Source organism: Coniosporium apollinis (assembly GCF_000281105.1).
Source record: "Coniosporium apollinis CBS 100218 chromosome Unknown supercont1.27, whole genome shotgun sequence".
Classification (NCBI taxonomy): Eukaryota; Fungi; Ascomycota; class Dothideomycetes; genus Coniosporium; species Coniosporium apollinis.
In genome coordinates this window covers 384,414-401,477 of record NW_006913289.1, presented here as the reverse complement: position 1 = coordinate 401,477, position 17,064 = coordinate 384,414, and the positions used below count along the sequence as shown (strand labels likewise).

Below are 17,064 nucleotides of genomic sequence, written 5' to 3'. Positions count from 1 at the left end.
AAGGCTTCTCCACAGCGCTGCGATATCAGCAATGGTCTTCATTGTCGCTAGCGGCGGCAAAGCATTTCAGGCAGGTGATATTCGTTTCAGGACACACGCTTAGTCTTATGTAAAGGCTTTGGGAGGGATTGCTGATTGACTCTTCTGATCGGAGGTGTTGGACTGGCTGAGGAAGGTAATGTTGGCGCTATTCAGTGGTAAGGCCGTGGGACAGTGCAGAGTCAAGGGATCTGGTAGTACTCTGGCAGCAAGGCGTAGATAAGGCAGCCAGGCCCGATACGTCAAAGATGGGGTGGGCAGCATGGTGGACGGAACGTGAATGATTCAACCGTGAAAGCCCGTTGACACTAGTTACACGTAGAACCTCAGACGGCTCAAATCTCGTATATTTCGTAGACCAATCAATCCTACGCGGCGCGACTATCTCCTAGCCCAAAAACCGGTGACTTCCATGGTTATCGTGTTTAGACGGGGCAGTTCTGCGTATACGGTTAGTTACACTCTTCCAAGGCAGCTTTAGCTTTAGATAAGGGGCAAGTTTACGCTTCCGCACTTATCGCAGTGCTTGTTATCGCCGGTGATGGCGGCCGAGCACTTGGGGCAGGTGCTGCCGTGCATGATTGTTTCTTGTTTGGATGGTTGTGAGTGTGAGTCTGAGTACTTGACAAGCTTGGCTGGAAGCTTTTAGACGTGTCAGCTGCTAGTGTGTCTGGGTGTAGATGTCAGATACGTCAAAGAGGCTTATGGTAACGTTGCTTACTTTGAGGTTGAGGTTGTTGGAAGCTTCGGAGGGGAGGGTTGTCTGAGGGCGGGGCAGAGATAACAGATAAACCCCGCGGTCACGGGACTCACTCAGCTCGATGGGCGCATGACTGAACGCCTAAGACTGTAGGCCCGACACCAGGCCCTTGGATTTTCGAACCAACGTGCGGCTACTACATAGCAGTCAATCCACGCTTCCTGATCGTGACAAGTTTCGTGAGGTGTGGTTTAGCAGTCACGGGGATCCTGCCCGACTTGCAGGTGAGATGGAAGATGGGCGGACCCCGCAACCTGGAACGGGCCTGGGGCTTGTCCCCCCCCGCAGCCGCATGAGCGAGATGCCCAGATGATCGGAAAGGGGTCCAAGCTGGTGATCTGGGCTTGCAGCAACCTGGAAGCTCAAAGCCTGAAGACAGGAACACCCGCAGGGGAAAGCAAGCGCCGACCCTTCCTCCGCCTCGCACAACCTCACTCACTCTCGTCCACCTGTCCCTCAGCTAGAACCAAAACCAAGTACCACTGTCAATTGTGCTACATCTTCCCGTCATCATGCCCAACGACACCGAGGTAACGCTCGAATCGCTCTCCGAGCTCCTCAAAGACGACAAGGCCGTCAAGGTCGCCGGCATCGACGTCGATGGCATCCCGCGCGGCAAGCTGATGGCCAAGTCCAAGTTCATCTCCATTGCAAAGACGGGCTTCGGCTTCTGCTCCGTAATCTTCGGCTGGGACATGCACGACCAGACCTACTTCAAAGAGCTCAAGATCAGCAACAAGGAAAACGGATATAGAGACGTCATCGCCGTGCCGGACCTCAGCAGCTACAGGCGCATACCGTGGGAAGACAACGTGCCGTTCTTCCTCGTCAGCTTCTACGACCCGGACACGCAGGAGAGCTTGAGCGCCTGCCCGAGGAGCCTGTTGAAGCGGGCGGTGGACAAGCTGAAGGAGGACGGGTTCGGCGCAATGGCCGGAGGTGAGCTCCTCGACCTCTCAAGAGGCTCTCCGCAGCGCTAATGCAGCAGTCATTGCTGTGTCGTAGCGGAGTACGAGTTCTACCAATTCCGAGCACCGGCAGATCCCAATGCCACCCAGCGCAACTCTTCATCGACAGCGCGGTTCCTGCTGGATAACCCACCGGATCAGCTGCCGAGTTTGACGGAGGGGATGTTCGGATACAGCTTGACGCGGCCGGTGCACAACCAGGACTACTTCTACGGCATCTTCGACGCCTGTGAAAAGTTCAGGTGCGGCATAGAAGGCTGGCACACCGAGAGTGGTCCCGGTGTCTTCGAAGCCGTACGTCTCCTAGCCCTAGAGCGCTCATGAAACCTGATCACTAAGACCAAGCTGGTAGGCACTGGAGTTCGGCGAGATACGAGAAATGGCCGACAAGGCCGCACTCTTTAAGTCTGCCCTCCCCACCATCCACCCCCTCAGCTCACCTCTTCCCGTGTGGTTACCGACTGCTGACATCTCTCGAGACTCACCGTCAAATCCCTCGCCTCCAAACACGGCATAACCCCCTGCTTCATGGCCAAGCCCCGCCACAACCTCCCCGGCAACTCGGGCCACATGCACGTCTCCATTGTCGACACCTCCGGCAAAAATCTCTTCTACCGCGGCTCCGAAGACCCCAATCCGCCCTACCCCGACATAAAGTTCCTCTCAGATCTCGGTCGGCACTTCCTCGCCGGCCTGCTGGACGGCCTGCCAGACGTCATGCCTATCGTAGCACCTACAATTAATTCCTACAAGCGGCTCGTCGAGAACTTCTGGGCGCCTGTGACCGTGAGCTGGGGCCTCGAGCACCGGGCCGCGAGTATCAGGCTCATAGCCCCGCCGACCGCGAGCCCGAAAGCCACGCGCTTCGAGGTGCGCGTCGCGGGCGCCGACGCGAATCCGTACATGGTGCTCGCCGCAATCCTGGCGCTCGGCTGGCGGGGCGTGGAGAAGAAACTCGAGATCCCCGTGCCGCCGCTGGGCAAGGGTGAGGATGTGGGCGGGGCGGCGGACAAGGGAATACGGCTGGCGAAGAGCCTGAAGGAGGCGAATCAGAGGTTCATGAGGAAGGAGAGTGTCGCGAGGGAGGTATTTGGCGACGAGTTCGTTGAGCACTTTGGGGGGACGAGGGAGCACGAGGTTAGGCTTTGGGAGGAGGCGGTTACGGATTGGTGAGTTTAAGGGTTTTCTGAACTCGTTCTCGTTGTTCTCCTGTTTGGTTGGAGGCTGACTTTGATTGTAGGGAGGTCAAGAGATATATCGAGACGGTGTGAGGAGCAAGGTAGGTCTTTGCGTATGTGATTAGGTCCTTGTCTAGATACCACCGCAAGTATATTGTAGATTCCCTTTCGGAAGCTGCTTCTCTCATCTGAAGCACTACTAAAATCAATCACCAGCTCGTCTGAACTGTTGACTCAGCCACTCGGTAGAAATGAGGTGCCTTAATGTTAAGATGGCCATGCAAAGACGCGTTATGAAGACCGTACTGAAACTGGCTTCTGTTGTAGAAAATTCAGAAAATGCTGCCAAAGAGCGTATTAGCAGCGTTAGCCAGTCATGTTGTTGCTCTGCCGTCCACATTTGGCTTGGGCGGTCTGATTCTTGCCCGAGCTGACTCCACCCTGTCTGCGAGGCGTCAGTCGCCTGATTACCTATATGGATGTCAGCTTATGGCGGGGCAGGCATCGTTTAAAGGTGGGAACCCAAACCCCAGCAGTGACACATCCTGCGGGCTTGATAGGTGCGGTGCCCATATCTGATGATTCTAATTTCAGCCGCTTTATAATATATCAAGCGGACAGTTCGTCAGCGACGATATCCCATACAAGATTTCCTTACACTCATGGTACTTCCCAAGTATAAAGTGCGGCACGATATTTTGCGGGCAGTCAATCCTACCGTCTAGATGCTCTGCTTTTCCTTGTACTCTGATCACACCACTTCCGTATCATCTGCAGACTGTTCAGGAGCCGAGAGCCCCTTTCAGCCCTCCCTGCATAGTATTTTTACTTTTAGTCAACTTCTCTGGCAGTAACTAGTATGAGTTTGCCGGCAAGAACTAGTCCGAGTTCGCCGGTATTCTTCGCAGACATAGACTCTACCCGATATCATCGACCTAATGAGAAGGTATGCTGCGCCATAGTACGGCCGACGATTACTGTCGAGAGAGATTCACGAGGGTATATCGTCTCCGCGAGGTTTATCTTTCAGACAACCGTTGTCGAGAAAGAAACCCAAAGACCAAGAAGGAAGTGGCATTACTTGAGATCGATAAAATTGACGTGCAACATTGAGGGATCCGAGGTGTATCTGCCCGAGTCCGATGTCACGCCCACCACGAAAATCAGTCAGACTGAATCTCGAGGTTGGCAAGCTGGAGCTGGCGGTATAGCAGGTCCTAGCCCGGGTGTGACGGTCAACTTCAGCATCGTCGGAAATGCAACAGTTACACGAGACACGCAGACTGGATCCTGGGCCCTAACTGCCTTCCGAGACAGTGATGGAAGTGAGTTAAAGCCTAGGCGTGTCCTTCAGCTTTTGAAGCATTTACTAACAATAGGGTCAGTGCATCATAACTGGATTTGGCTGTCGAAATGTCAGACGTTGGGATACGTTCCTGACGATGTCAGAACCAGCATGCAACGAGCTATCACGGTCACGCGGATCATTCCTACAGCGGCACTTGATGCTTTGCGTGGTCCATTGGCGGTATTCAGATTCAATGCCGAGGTAAAGCTATGTCGCTTACATTCACAAGCAGCAGTCTGAGCATCGCGTCTGTACTAGGTTGTCCCCGGCGAATGTGGCCACGGGAAACGCTTTCATGTCTTCCACTGGTGGCAGACGAAAACCCGCTCAGACCCAGAAAACGGGTATCACAGCACGTGGAATCGTGGCGATCCTCTGAAAAGCGTTTCATATGACTTCAGTCTACAATTGGAAAACGCTGCTAAGAGTGAAAACGAGTGGCCACATCACAATACCATCAGACTCGACGAACAGCTAGCAGCTCTTGTAGCCTCAACTGTAAGTGTGTGGCTCTGTGTTGCAGGTCTAGTCTACATGGGTTCTCTCACTAGATTGATTGTTTTATTGACCGACTCCTAGGAACCCATTGCCGAAGGATCTCTAATAAGTCACTTACGTAGAAACAGACCCACGCTCTTCGCCTCATTGAACGCGGCGCTTGACAGTCACCGACTGGTTGAGTCACGAAATGGGTTCGCATCGGCTTGTCCACCATAGGGTCATAGCCTGGATTTCGGCAGGTGTGAGTTCTATTGTTGCTGTTGTTGATGTTTAGCGGATTATCAACCGCAAGTATGTAAAAGTATACTGTAGGCTCCCGCTCCGCGATGTTCTTCGTTCACCCGGAACATGACTAGAGTTCATCTGGAACTAAGAGGAAAGATAGGAAGAGACCCTGATATATCAGACTTCCGACAAGCTGTTTAGTTCCAGTTCGAGAGTCTTGGCCACAACACGAGTGAGAGTCGCCTCGTACGGGAAGCAAGCCTAGTTTGAGGTGTTGACTAGCTGATCGCTGATAAAGAAGTTCATCGGTACCAATGACAAAGACTGAACAGCGTGACCAGGTATGACTTCTCTTCTGGCGCAGTGTGAAGAAATGCTATCACGATGCCTCAATATGCACTCTAGGTTTGAAACCGACGGCAATATGCTCTCTATGCTCGCCGTACACGCCCCAACACCACGCTATATGATCAAATGCCTTCTCCCCAAAAAGCTTGCACACAAAAGAAATCGCCACGATAACCGACCACAACAAACTACACCTCCTCGCCATATCAACGTACCAACCGCTCCAACTCCTCTACAACTTAATAAACTCCAACTCATCCCAATCCGGCGGCGGCCTCGAAAACTCCACCTTAACCTTTCTGCGTCGCCCCACGGTCTTAACAGCACAGAACCCGCTACTAAACCAAATGCGCCCCTGATAACCCTCCTCGGTCCTCCTGATCTCATCTTCCGCAACCCCGAGCCCGTCCTGCGGGATCCACACCGCGGGCCGCTTAGCCTTGATGGCGGGGTGCAGGAAGGCCTGCTGCACGAGCTTGTTGCGCTCCTCTGGGGTGAAGTCTTCCAGCTCATCATTGTAGCCGCTGAAGAGGTGCGTGGCGATTGAGTGCTGGGCTTCTACGTCTGGAAGGGCATGGATGGCGGTGAGACGGTTTGTGAGGTGGGAGAGGCGGCGGGCTGCCGGGGTTTGGGGGTGGTGCTGGGGTTGCGGGGCCGGCGAGGCGGGAAGATATGAAGCTAGCGGGTTGGAGGCTGTGGCGTCATTGTCGGAGGCGAGGGCCTGGCGGTGGGCGGTTGGGGCGGCGCTGCTGGGGTTAAGGGCGATTTCACGCTCGGCGCTTTCGCCTCGTGATCGGCTCGTGTTGTCGTGGCTGCGCCGTTTCTCGATTTCTTTCATTTCTATGTCTTCCATGACCTTCTCTTCCTCCTGTTCTTTCCTGTCTCTCTGCTTCAGCACGGCCTCAACGTCACCGCCTTCTTGATCAGCTCGATTCAGAGGCTGGTCCTCATGGGTAACCTCATACTCCTTCAGCCTGGCAGCCGCCTCATCCTCCATAGTAACAGGCATGTAAGTAATCAGCTCACCGAAGAACCGGTTTAGCTGGATCTGGAAAAGCACCGTGCCGACCAAGAAGACGATCATGATGACAGCATGCGGCACACACACGACATTGCCCTCCCTATTACGCACGAGGAAGAAGAGTCCGATGAGACAGATCTCGAAGACGTAGATGCCGGTGAAGAGTTGATTAACCGCCCGTGGAAAGAATCGGCCACCGCTGTCCACCATGAAGCGGTAGACGTACATGACTTCGTAGCGATAGACGACCCAGAAAATGCAGAATGTCAGCGTGCTGAAGATAAACACGAGAGGGGCGATGACAGAGTAAATGATCGCTGCGATAGAATGTCAGTAGCTAGCATAGAAATGGATAACAACGACACCTCCGTTTGCGGGCGCTGGATAATGTACTTACTTATGCAGCCGATTACAGTGTAGATCGGAAAGAAGCTTCCCCAAGGAACCGGCTGAAGTGTGATCTTCCTGTTGAACTTCTCCCGAGCGGTACTGTCGAACATCTTGCCCCAGAGAAAGTGATTCAGCAGCGACGGAATTTGAGCAAGCGTTCCCGATGTGATACCAAAGCATTGAAGTAGCAGATAGGTGAAAAAGTAGTTGGAAGCCTTGGGAAGATTCTGAGCGAGTACTCCAGGCGTGGAGTATGGTTGCTCAATTAGTGATTGAACGGTGGATGTCAAGCCAGACGAGAGACTGATGACAATAACATAGACAATGAAGAGAAAGGTGAACCAGTAACCTTGGAGGGATAATTCCGTAAGCGTGCCAGTCGGCGCGCCAGACCATCGAATTAGGAGCCTGAATAGCATTGGCAAGAACACAAGGAACAGGGTGGCGAGAAGTGGTGGCAAGGCACCCTGTAAGACACTGGTGAGCCATACGGGGATGTCTTCCAGCCAACTTAGCCAGGAAATGTTATCGGCCAAGGTTGAGAATTGCGAAAGAAGCCCGATGAAGCCCATAGGTATCGCGTACAAAATTGTGATACCCAGAAGGATCATGAAGACCGCAACACTGCGTAGCTTCCGCTGCCACCACACAAGGGAAAGATTGCTCCATCTAACGTCAGCCGGATCTAACTCGACCATTCTAGGGTCCATCATATTGGGCCGATGGTGAGTGATCGATTGGCAGGCCATGTGAGCCGAGGCTTGTGCGTAAAACTGAATGAAAGCGGAGTTCATCAAAGGGAACTTCTCAGACTCTTGCTGATCGCGCTCAATTTCCTGATTGAGCTTGGCCACTTCAGCCCGGAGATAGTAGATTTTGTCAACTTTCCGACCCGTTGATGGCAGCCAGTCGGGCAGCCAAGTCCAATGAAATCGATCCATGCGCATAGTCTCACGGTCTTTCGGTTTGATGTATCTTCGCCAGACAGCGTCCTCGTCAGCTTCTTCATAGTTGTGGGAGGAGCTAATGATGTGCGTCTGCTTAGGCTTCTCCTGTTGGATCGTCGGGTCCTGATAATGGGAACCACTGCGAAGAGCAAACTCGTCTGTTCCGCCGATTGTGTTCTGTGGGCTCGTTGGCGAATTGAGAGTTGAGGGGATAGTCGGTGACCGGATAGTAAGCGGAAATTCATCGTCTTCCCTGGCAGGCTGGGGACTAGGGAAATCAGCCGTACCGCGACCCGTTGTTCCGAAAAATCGACGTCGTGACTTCTGTGGTGTATGCGCCGTACTGATGTCCGCTCGGCTTGGCGCCGGTAATCTATTTTGTGCCGATGTATGCACGACAGTTCCACCAAAACTTGACCCAGGACCAGTCCCACGAGTCGGGAGAACTCCTGATGCAGTTGAGTAATCCATCGGCTGTGATCCCGGGTGTTCCAGGTAGGGGTCCATTGACCGGTTGACGTTCCCAGGTCTGGCGTTGAGGCCGTCATACTGGCCATCATATCCATGACTCAGGCTGCCGCCGTCTGTGGTCGATGGCTGCACAGGCCCTGCCGGTCCTGAAGATTGTTGCGTCTCCGAATCTTGATTTGAAGGGCGCTGACGAGGGTCGAAGACCCCTCGGACCCCGTTGAACCCGCCAACAACATTGGAGGCAACCGCTCGGCCAAGTTTGTTCACTCCTTGACCCACAAATCCAATGCCTTGTTCTACGGCTCCAAAACCTTGACCGACAAGTGGAATCACCCGCAGCCCGCGTCTCTCTTCAGAGCTTGTCGAGGAAGACCTTGCTCTAACGGTTACGCCGCCCAGTATTTCTGCAATGGTATGTGCCTGGTGAGGATCGCCAGAACTGTGGCCGGACTGGTTTGCCATACGTTCTCCGGCTGCAGTCGCTTCAGCTTGGTCCTGCTTCTTTTCTTTTCGGGTTCGCTTAATGCCTGCTTGCTTTGCCTCTTGCTCCTGCGCTTTGATGCTTTGTCGCTTTGCATTGCGGATGAGTTCCGTCTCCGCCTTTTCTAGGCCGCGCGCTAGGTTGTTTCGCTTCAGAACCTTTTCTTCCAGCTCATCGTAATTACGGTTGATCCAGATGTTGCGCACGTCGCCATATGCGTCGAACAGATCGCGCAATGCCCGTTCTGTTAGCCATTTCCGCGGGATATTCGAGATGAGCACTGTGGTAGCTGATGCCCGAATCCTGTGATGAGGAGACGTCATCCAGAACTGTCGCAAGCGCACAAACCTGCGTATCTCCTCCCAGCAGACATAACAAGTCCAGATCACTACTAGACAGGCAAGCAACAGATGTGCCCAGTATCGTTGGGTTTGATCCTCGCCGACGTGCGCCCAAGCTAGCTGATCAAGTCCTGTGGCTTCGTCATTCCCGCCATAGTAGTTGATCGGCAGCAGTATGGGAAGGATGATGCATGCCAGTGGGACGGTGATTCTGAGAAGCATCCGGATGAAGCGAAGGAACATGTACGCATCGAGGCCGTTTTTTTCTATGAACTCCTTGCTTGGGGTCCTGAAGATCGGTTTCAACCACGCAACAAATCCATCTGGCGGACTGGGAACCAGCTCCCTGTCGGTAACTAGAAAGGTTTTTGGTGCACTACAATACCGTTAAATACACAAGAGAAGACCAATATAGCAAAATGTTGCTTACTAGATGTACGAGAGCCCGGTCCTTGGGCGTCTGAGGACATAGAAAAGGGCGACCTGAACGACGAATAATATGAAGGAAGTGGATATCGCAGCCACGAAGCCTTCCCATGACAGCCCTTCTGTTTTCGTAGTCGAACCTGCGACTATGTCGAAAGGGTCTGTCTCTATGCTTTGGCGAGGAATCAAATTATCGGCCGTTATGAGGGGCATGGTGAGCTAAGGACTGCGCGGTATCGGGACTGAATGACGGTGATATTGGCAACGCCGCTGAGGCCGGACAGAAGACGGAGTGTGCTTGAGCTCAGTTGAGCGGCGCGATCAGTCTGTGAGGCATCGGTTGGGTGCAGGGGAGTGGTTTCGGTAGCGCTGCGCGAGACAGGAGTGTGAGCTGTAGGTGGAGGTCGGAGAGGTGTAGGCGTAAAGACAGTAGTATGAGTATGAGTGCATGAGGATATGAACGAGGGCGGAAGGAGCAGACGTGGTCCAGCGAATGCAGGGTGACAATAAGGCAGTTGTTCCTGATGTTTGAAACCCGGCGCGTGTTTGGGGGTGCTTGTGCATGTGGCGCCAATCAGAGCCGCAGAGCCGCCGGCGTCATTCACTTAAGCGCTTATGTAGCCTCACCAAACACGTTTGTCCTCGTGTGCTTTGTCTCCTGTTTTTCTCTTGGAGCAATTTATTGCTAATCTTGTTGCGCTCTTTCATACGGAACATAAGTTGATAGGAACAAGGCACTGCAGGCCATCTGCTCCCCGAACGATGCCGCAACTCAAGCAGCAGAGTCCAAGCGCGACCCGAACAGCTCGCTGCTGCATCTTCGCTCCAGCTTGTTCGATACCAGATTCACGATTAGACTGGATTCATGATCTTGTCAATGCGAAGCAACTAGACCGATGTCATACGATAGAGAGCAAGATGATGCTCAGCAGTTTAGCTCTTTGATGCATCGATTACCTACGGTGTCTTTAATTCATGGACTACGTGCTTAGGCTATCCAGATTCAGGGCCACGAATAGCTTTCCGTGCGGCAACTGGCTTTTTGGATGGCCCTTGGTCGGGCTTCCTCCCTTTTCGTGTGCCTTGCGCGTCCGCCGTGGTCCCCGGCGCTGCCGGTGCCGAGTCGATCGTTATATATGCGGATTATAGGAACACAGTCAGATTCAAGCTCAAGTCAAACTCGAATGAGAAGTACTTACCTCGCCGAAGACGCAGGGACGCCGTTTGATCAAGTGTTCAAGCTTGGAGACCGCAGCAACCTTTAAGAGTGTTCCATCGATAAATATTGAGGAAGTGCATAGATATATGGTGAATCACATGAAAAGCTCCAGCCATGGATAGTTCCTGGCTTTGGAAGCAGACTATGGCAACAACGGTAACATGCAAAGCAGACTCCCTCTCAAAAGGACAACGCAACCCGTACCCGGATGCCGACCCTCCGTACAAGCCTGTGAAGACAACTCAGTCCTCACTCATAAATCGCCTTCCACTTCTGGTACCATTTCTCGTGCTTACGAGCTGGTTTCTCGGGGCCGCGATGATGACGTCCAAGCCTGTGGTGAGATCATCCTCAGAGGAACGGTGCGCCCATGGGTCTTTTCGTCCGACAGAAAAGCGATGGCTAAAATAGAGGCCTAGGAAAACGGGAATGCCGATGTATGCTGTGAGAAAGCTAGCAGTACTCCACTGGCCCTTCAAGAAGACCCGGACTCCGTTCAACAACAGCAAGAGTGTGAACATTGAGCCACTGACATATGACAGATAGGGCTGGAATCAACAACGATATGGTAAGTTGGTGATATTTTGCACCTTTGTGGCTTTGCGGAAGCGGAGATAGATGATGGTGCAGCAAAAGCGAAAGCAAACACCGAGAAGACGGTTGTCGCAACAAAGGCGCACAATCTGCCGCTGGCTCCATCGACAATATATTCGTTGACCGGGCCTGGGTCCTTCCAGTAACGAAATCCCAGCCTGTCGCGTTTTGGCCCACCACCTAGGACCAAAACAACCGCCATGACGAGAAGTCCGATGATTCCAAAGACCTTTATGGAAGCAAACCAGAACTCTGTCTCGCCGTAGTATCTCACTGGTAAACTGTTCACCGCGACCACGACAAGGATGGTAAGCGTTATCCACACCGCGATGTGAACTGGGGGGTCCCAGTATTGAATCACAAGGCTGGTTGCTGTGACCTCGGCGGGAACCGTAATGGCAAACACGTACCAATACATCCAGCCCAAAGCGAAGCCCAGACTGCGCGAAACGTATCGATTGGCGTAATAGGCCATGCCGCTTCCCGGGACAGGGAGATAGGAGCTGATCTCCGTGGCACCCGTCACAATTCCAAAGACGAGGATGGTGATTGGGCAGTATGCAGCGAGCAGGAAGGCGGGTCCTCCCATCCGAAGAGCTTGACCTGTGCCGACAAACAGACCAGTGCCGATAGTGCCGCCGAGGGCGATCATTTGGGCATGTCGAGACTTCAGACCGCGCTGGGTTCCAGAGTGCAGGAGCTCATCAGTCCGACCGACGATGCTGGAGGATATAGGCGTGACATGTCCGTTCTCCTCGTCCGAGTAGAGCATTGTTTTCTCGGCCATGATGAATGGTGCGGATGTCTTGCTCAATTTCGAGCTCTGGTGGTATGTGGAGTATCAAAGAGATGATGTACATAATACTTTCGGTGATTCTGCTACCAGAAAAGGGTGGGCCGTTTGAATTGATGAGGCCTTATCACAACTGCGAGAACGACCCTTGACCATGGCTCTGGAGCTGGTTACTTATGTTCTGACACTCCGATTGCCATTGAATCTGGACTCACCTGTTTCCATCTAGATTGATACCGCCTCAAATTGTTACGGGAGTAAACCCGAGCTGATCAGCTGCTATCAGAAATGATCGTGAAGTTGGTATCTTGGTTTCCGGAATCGCTTGCCGCTTCGGAACTCTCCTGATAGAGTCCCCATGGGGACTCCGCATCACACCAAAAGGACTCAGGCCGATCGCATGGCATGATGGGGAAAGCGGCATGTGCAAATTCAACCTAATGGAGACCCTGTTCCACGGTAAACCGGGCCACTTCATAACCGGGTTTCTGGGGCAAAACTCTCATCTGTTCCACGTTATACGTCTGTGATTGACTAGAAGTCGCACTCATGCAGATATTCTTCCAACCTTGTTCCTTCATAGGTGTACTTGGCAATGTAATACCATATAAGGGCAATTACGTTAATAGCCCGCTGATTGTCAAGACTCGGAGGCCGTGCTTCGAGGGAGGGAAGGAGCGGTCCTGCCACAACGGCACCTTGGGACGGGCATCGGGAGTGCGACGAGGTGAGCTCAAGGTTCAATCTGGTCCCCAGGGAGACGAGCGCCATTACTATCAGGATATCAAGCGGGGGAGATAAAATTCTGCAGACACTCGCCGTCAATATTGTGGGGATCTCAACGTCAGCCAAACAAGTGCTTGTTAAACAACCAGCTTGTGCTAAGTCTAAGAAGCCGAAAATGCATCCGACAAGCTTTGTACAGGACCAAATTCTCATGCGGGCTAAATACATATACTATCAGGAAATGAGAAATTTGAAGCCATTCCTTTCCTTGCGCTATGCCGTTCATCTTTCGCCCATTCCTTAGTTGAGTTCCAACTTCCAGCACAGTTTGAATGGGCTGGCCCCTCCAGGGGCCCCACTGTCCTTCTGAGAACGGACACAAGAATTGGGTGATCTCACTGAAAGCCAATCTGGACAACCACATGACACCAGGCGCTCAGGCCCTCACGCCCTATACCGTCTCCAAATCTGCATCCTTCAGAAGTTGCGCCAGCGTTTGCCTTGGATCGCCTGTCAGCAAGGCGAAAGGCTTCCGTAAACCGCCGGTCGGCTTGCCCAGCAGCTCCATTCCCGTCTTTACAGCGGAAGCGTAATGATGGGATTCGAGAAACCTGCAAATTGGCCAAATCTTGGCCCATAACTCGCGGCCAAGCTTTAAATCGCCCCTTACGGCAAGAGCTTCCCACAATTGAACCGACAACTCCGGAATGATGTTCGAGGCTCCCCAGACGGATCCCTTGGCGCCCGCAGCCAAACCGTAGAAGGTCAAAGTGTCCCACCCATTGAAAGCGGTGATTTTGTCGTGCAGGCCAAACAGGAGCTCTGTGAGCGCCGGAGCATCGCCCGAGGTGTCTTTGAGATACTTGACTCCGACCTCAGACAGATCGGCCATCTGCTGAGGACTCAGCTTGAGACCGCTTGCAGAGGGTATGTTGTAGTAGACGATCGGTAACTGTGAAGCTTGGGAGATTTCTGACATCAATCCTTGCAGCTGCTCCACAGACAGAGCATCATAAAACGGCGGAACGACCATTAAGGCAGCCGCCCCTGCCTGGGCTGCATGAGAGGCTAGGTGGATGCAATCACTCGTCGACAGGCATCCAACTCCGGCCACAACAGGAACTCGGCCGGCGGCAAACTGGACGCAAAGCTCGACCAGTTGCTTCCTCTCGTCGAGATTCATGGTTGTGAATTCTCCTGTGCTGCCGCCTGGTACCAGTCCATGAATGCCCGCGTCTATCATGTGATCAATATGTGCTTTCAGACGGTCCTCGTCAATTCTGGATCCATCGTCCGTAAATGGGGTAACCAAGGCTACAAGGATGCCCTTCAATTCCGGAGGGTTCATGTTGAAAGATGCGAAATGCCGTTGCTGCTCGGGAGTATGAGTTAAAAGGTTAGGATGAGGAAGATGTTTTTCGAAGGAACTTGCAGCTGCTGATAACGCCTACGCAAAGGGATTACTGTTTTTTTATTTATCCAATCCTCAAGGATTAGCCTACTCTAGGCTTGATGAGTTTTCATTGCTCCGACTTTGACGGCGTCCAGGCTGTTTGTCAGAGCATTCTACGGCAGTGACAAACTCCACATAGTTCATTACCTGCCAAATGGGAAAGCAGACCCCTCAGAGCAACCATCAAATGCGACCCTCTGGGCCAAAACTTGCGGAGAAGACTGATACAGTGTCCGATTTACCATGCAGTTCTCTCCCGCCTCCGCCGAACTTGGCAAGTATTGCCCAGTAGACACCCATTTCGGGGCCGCTTCCGGTCAGTTGAGTTGATCATCTACCATTGCTCGGAAAGCCTATCTGATCTGCACTATTGACAGGAGACATTGGCTTTGTTGGTCGTCGCTGGAGTCCGGCTCTTGGAACCGACATGGACCACAAGCCTCTCGGAACCCCAAAGGGGCAAGCGATTCCAGCACGTGACGAGATCTCTCGGATGAACTTCGATCAAGCTTCCTGCCAGCAGCATTGCACAAGGTCGCGCGGATCTATAGCTTCAATTGACTACGGAAGTGGCAAAATCCTCTTCAAAATGTATCCTATCCGCACGCACTGCTGCTGTTTGCCCAGATTGCCGCTGTCAGATTATTCAGAACATGGCGAATCGAGCACCGACTCTGGACCCCAACGTGTTTTCTATCAGTGACCTCAAAGCGATCGGTAGCAGAAGATTGCCCGACCGATATCGCGGTAGGTGGTAGATGAGACTCGAGAGACGTGCGAGATCTAATAGTGGGATAGACTTCTACAATGAGGGCGCAATGGATATGATCACGTATGTTGAAGTCCGCTGAAACCGTTATACGAGTTGTATTGGCCCTGATACTGACCATTGTCGTCCAAGCACAGCCTCCGGGACAACGAAGAAGCCTTCAATAGGTACAGAATTCGGCCCCGAGTCCTGCGAAATGTCTCAAGCATCGATACATCCTGCGAGATCTTCGGACAGAGGGTGAGTGCGGTTCCGGACAAGCCCCGGAGTACCTTCTGATGTATACTCTTAGGTTGCTCTCCCACTCGGATTCAGCCCAACGGCAATGCAGCGACTAGCACATCCAGACGGGGAGTTGGCGACATCTCGCGCCGCCGCTAATTTGGGCCTATCAATGTGTCTGTCCTCTTATGCGACAACCTCCCTGGAACACGTTATAAAACAAGGCAATCAGAACCCTTATATGATGCAGATGTGCATAGTGAAAGATCGTAGCATCACGTTGCAACTGTTGAAACGCGCAGAAGGTAAGCTCTTCATGGTCCTTCGTGTCGTGCTCTCTCTTTGCCACGCTACAGTAGCGCCCGCGATGTGCAAGCTGGCGATCCTTGGAGGTGGCACCCATGACCGTGGCGGGCCTTTCGGCGCCTTAGAAGTTCGTTCCTCTGAGCCATGGAACCACTGCCCCGCAGCACGTCTAGTATCAGCGCGCAGAGAGCCTGAGCGCTGAGATGGAGGAAGCTTCGTGGCCTGACGAGGAACTCGCGGCCACGCACGAAGAGGCGCTTGAAGCCCCTTACCTGGCCCATCCGGTAGAGGCGCAACATGGCGCAAGGAGCTCGACCAACAAGCGCGAGGCGCTTTCCTCATTGTCGGAACCCATCGCCAACCCCACGGCGGCACTCGAAGCTGCGGACCGCGGGCTGCAGCCCAGCATCAAGAAGAGTCTGGGTCTGCCCCATAGAGACTTTTGTTCAAAGGGACTCTAAACTCGGTGCTTGCAATGTGTCCATGTTCTGACATTATCATAGCCGCAGGATACCGCGCTATATTCGTTTCGGTCGATGTCCCAGTCCTCGGCCGGCGCCTTAATGAGATGCGCAACGATTTCTCTCTGCCAGAGGATTTAACTTTCCCCAACATTCTCTCGACTGGGAATGAGGAATTCGCTACCTCAGCAGAGACGAAAGAGCATGGACCGATGGCGTTCGGTCGGTCTCCACCTCCGCACACACCTTCGGATCAAGAAGCCTAAGCTTGTGCTTACGGAGTTGTACAGACGACGCATTGGAGTGGGAAGAGATCATTCCTTGGCTCAAACAGCACACCACTATGCAGATCTGGTTGAAAGGTGGTAAGTGCAAGTGACACTACCGCTGGATCTCTCAGGCTACAGAATCAACGCTGATCCGAAATTTGTAACTCCCAGTGACAAGCCCAGCTGACGTCGAAATGGCAATACGATACGGCGTCGATGGTGTCATCATCTCCAACCATGGCGGTCGTCAACTCGATGGCATGCCTGCGACAGTCGATGCACTTCAAGAGTGCGCTCCTGTTGCGCGTGGCCGAATTCAGATCGCTGTAGACGGTGGTATTCGTCGCGGCTCTGATATCTTCAAAGCCCTTGCTCTAGGGGCGCAACATTGCTTTCTTGGTCGCATCGTTATCTGGGGACTTGCTGTAGGTCAGAGCAGCGAGACGCCATGTCTTCCTTTCTAGCGGAAGGGAGAGACGTGGCTGTTTTCGGGAAGCCTTTCTATCAGCTCTTTGCTAACTCTCATTCCAGTACAAAGGTCAAGAAGGTGTCGAGTTGGCGGTCAAAATATTGCTTGGTGAACTTCGCGCCACAATGGCATTAGCAGGGTAAGTCTTAGCGTGCTGGCTTCCTCCTTACGCTTCCTTCCTTCTCTGGCAGGAATCTGTGCTAACTGCTCATGTTACACTAGGTGTCGAAAGATCAGCGACATAACCCGTGATCATCTCAGCGTGTTTGGTCAGAATGGGCTGCTTTCCAAGCTATAATGGATCTGCTTGTTTCCAGCGTATATTAGCAATGTCGCATG

General features: G+C 52.9%; 5 protein-coding genes across 5 annotated transcripts; 2 read left to right on the top strand and 3 right to left on the bottom strand.

Moving 5' to 3' along the window:
• Positions 1 to 1,311: 1,311 nt before the first annotated feature.
• W97_05569 (glutamine synthetase) lies at positions 1,312 to 2,940 on the top strand (the record flags this gene model as incomplete). Its single annotated transcript, XM_007783598.1, has 4 exons — positions 1,312 to 1,738; positions 1,805 to 2,061; positions 2,120 to 2,172; positions 2,247 to 2,940. 4 exons carry the CDS (start codon positions 1,312 to 1,314, stop codon positions 2,938 to 2,940), a joined length of 1,431 nt encoding a protein of 476 aa, XP_007781788.1.
• A 2,659-nt stretch (positions 2,941 to 5,599) lies between these two features.
• On the bottom strand, positions 5,600 to 9,657 carry W97_05568 (uncharacterized protein; the record flags this gene model as incomplete). Its single annotated transcript, XM_007783597.1, has 4 exons — positions 5,600 to 6,705; positions 6,786 to 7,986; positions 8,245 to 9,394; positions 9,449 to 9,657. 4 exons carry the CDS (start codon positions 9,655 to 9,657, stop codon positions 5,600 to 5,602), a joined length of 3,666 nt encoding a protein of 1,221 aa, XP_007781787.1.
• Positions 9,658 to 10,912: 1,255 nt separating this feature from the next.
• W97_05567 (uncharacterized protein) lies at positions 10,913 to 12,044 on the bottom strand (the record flags this gene model as incomplete). The annotated part of the gene is made up of 2 exons (XM_007783596.1): positions 10,913 to 10,997; positions 11,254 to 12,044. 2 exons carry the CDS (start codon positions 12,042 to 12,044, stop codon positions 10,913 to 10,915), a joined length of 876 nt encoding a protein of 291 aa, XP_007781786.1.
• A 1,183-nt stretch (positions 12,045 to 13,227) lies between these two features.
• Positions 13,228 to 14,124, bottom strand: W97_05566 (dihydrodipicolinate synthetase; the record flags this gene model as incomplete). The annotated part of the gene is made up of 1 exon (XM_007783595.1): positions 13,228 to 14,124. One exon carries the CDS (start codon positions 14,122 to 14,124, stop codon positions 13,228 to 13,230), a length of 897 nt encoding a protein of 298 aa, XP_007781785.1.
• A 758-nt stretch (positions 14,125 to 14,882) lies between these two features.
• Positions 14,883 to 17,023, top strand: W97_05565 (FMN-dependent dehydrogenase; the record flags this gene model as incomplete). Its single annotated transcript, XM_007783594.1, has 9 exons — positions 14,883 to 14,976; positions 15,028 to 15,061; positions 15,136 to 15,238; positions 15,291 to 15,525; positions 16,030 to 16,204; positions 16,270 to 16,352; positions 16,428 to 16,681; positions 16,788 to 16,864; positions 16,948 to 17,023. The coding sequence occupies 9 exons, from the start codon at positions 14,883 to 14,885 to the stop codon at positions 17,021 to 17,023; spliced, it is 1,131 nt and encodes a 376-aa protein (XP_007781784.1).
• Between the last annotated feature and the right edge of the window lie 41 nt (positions 17,024 to 17,064).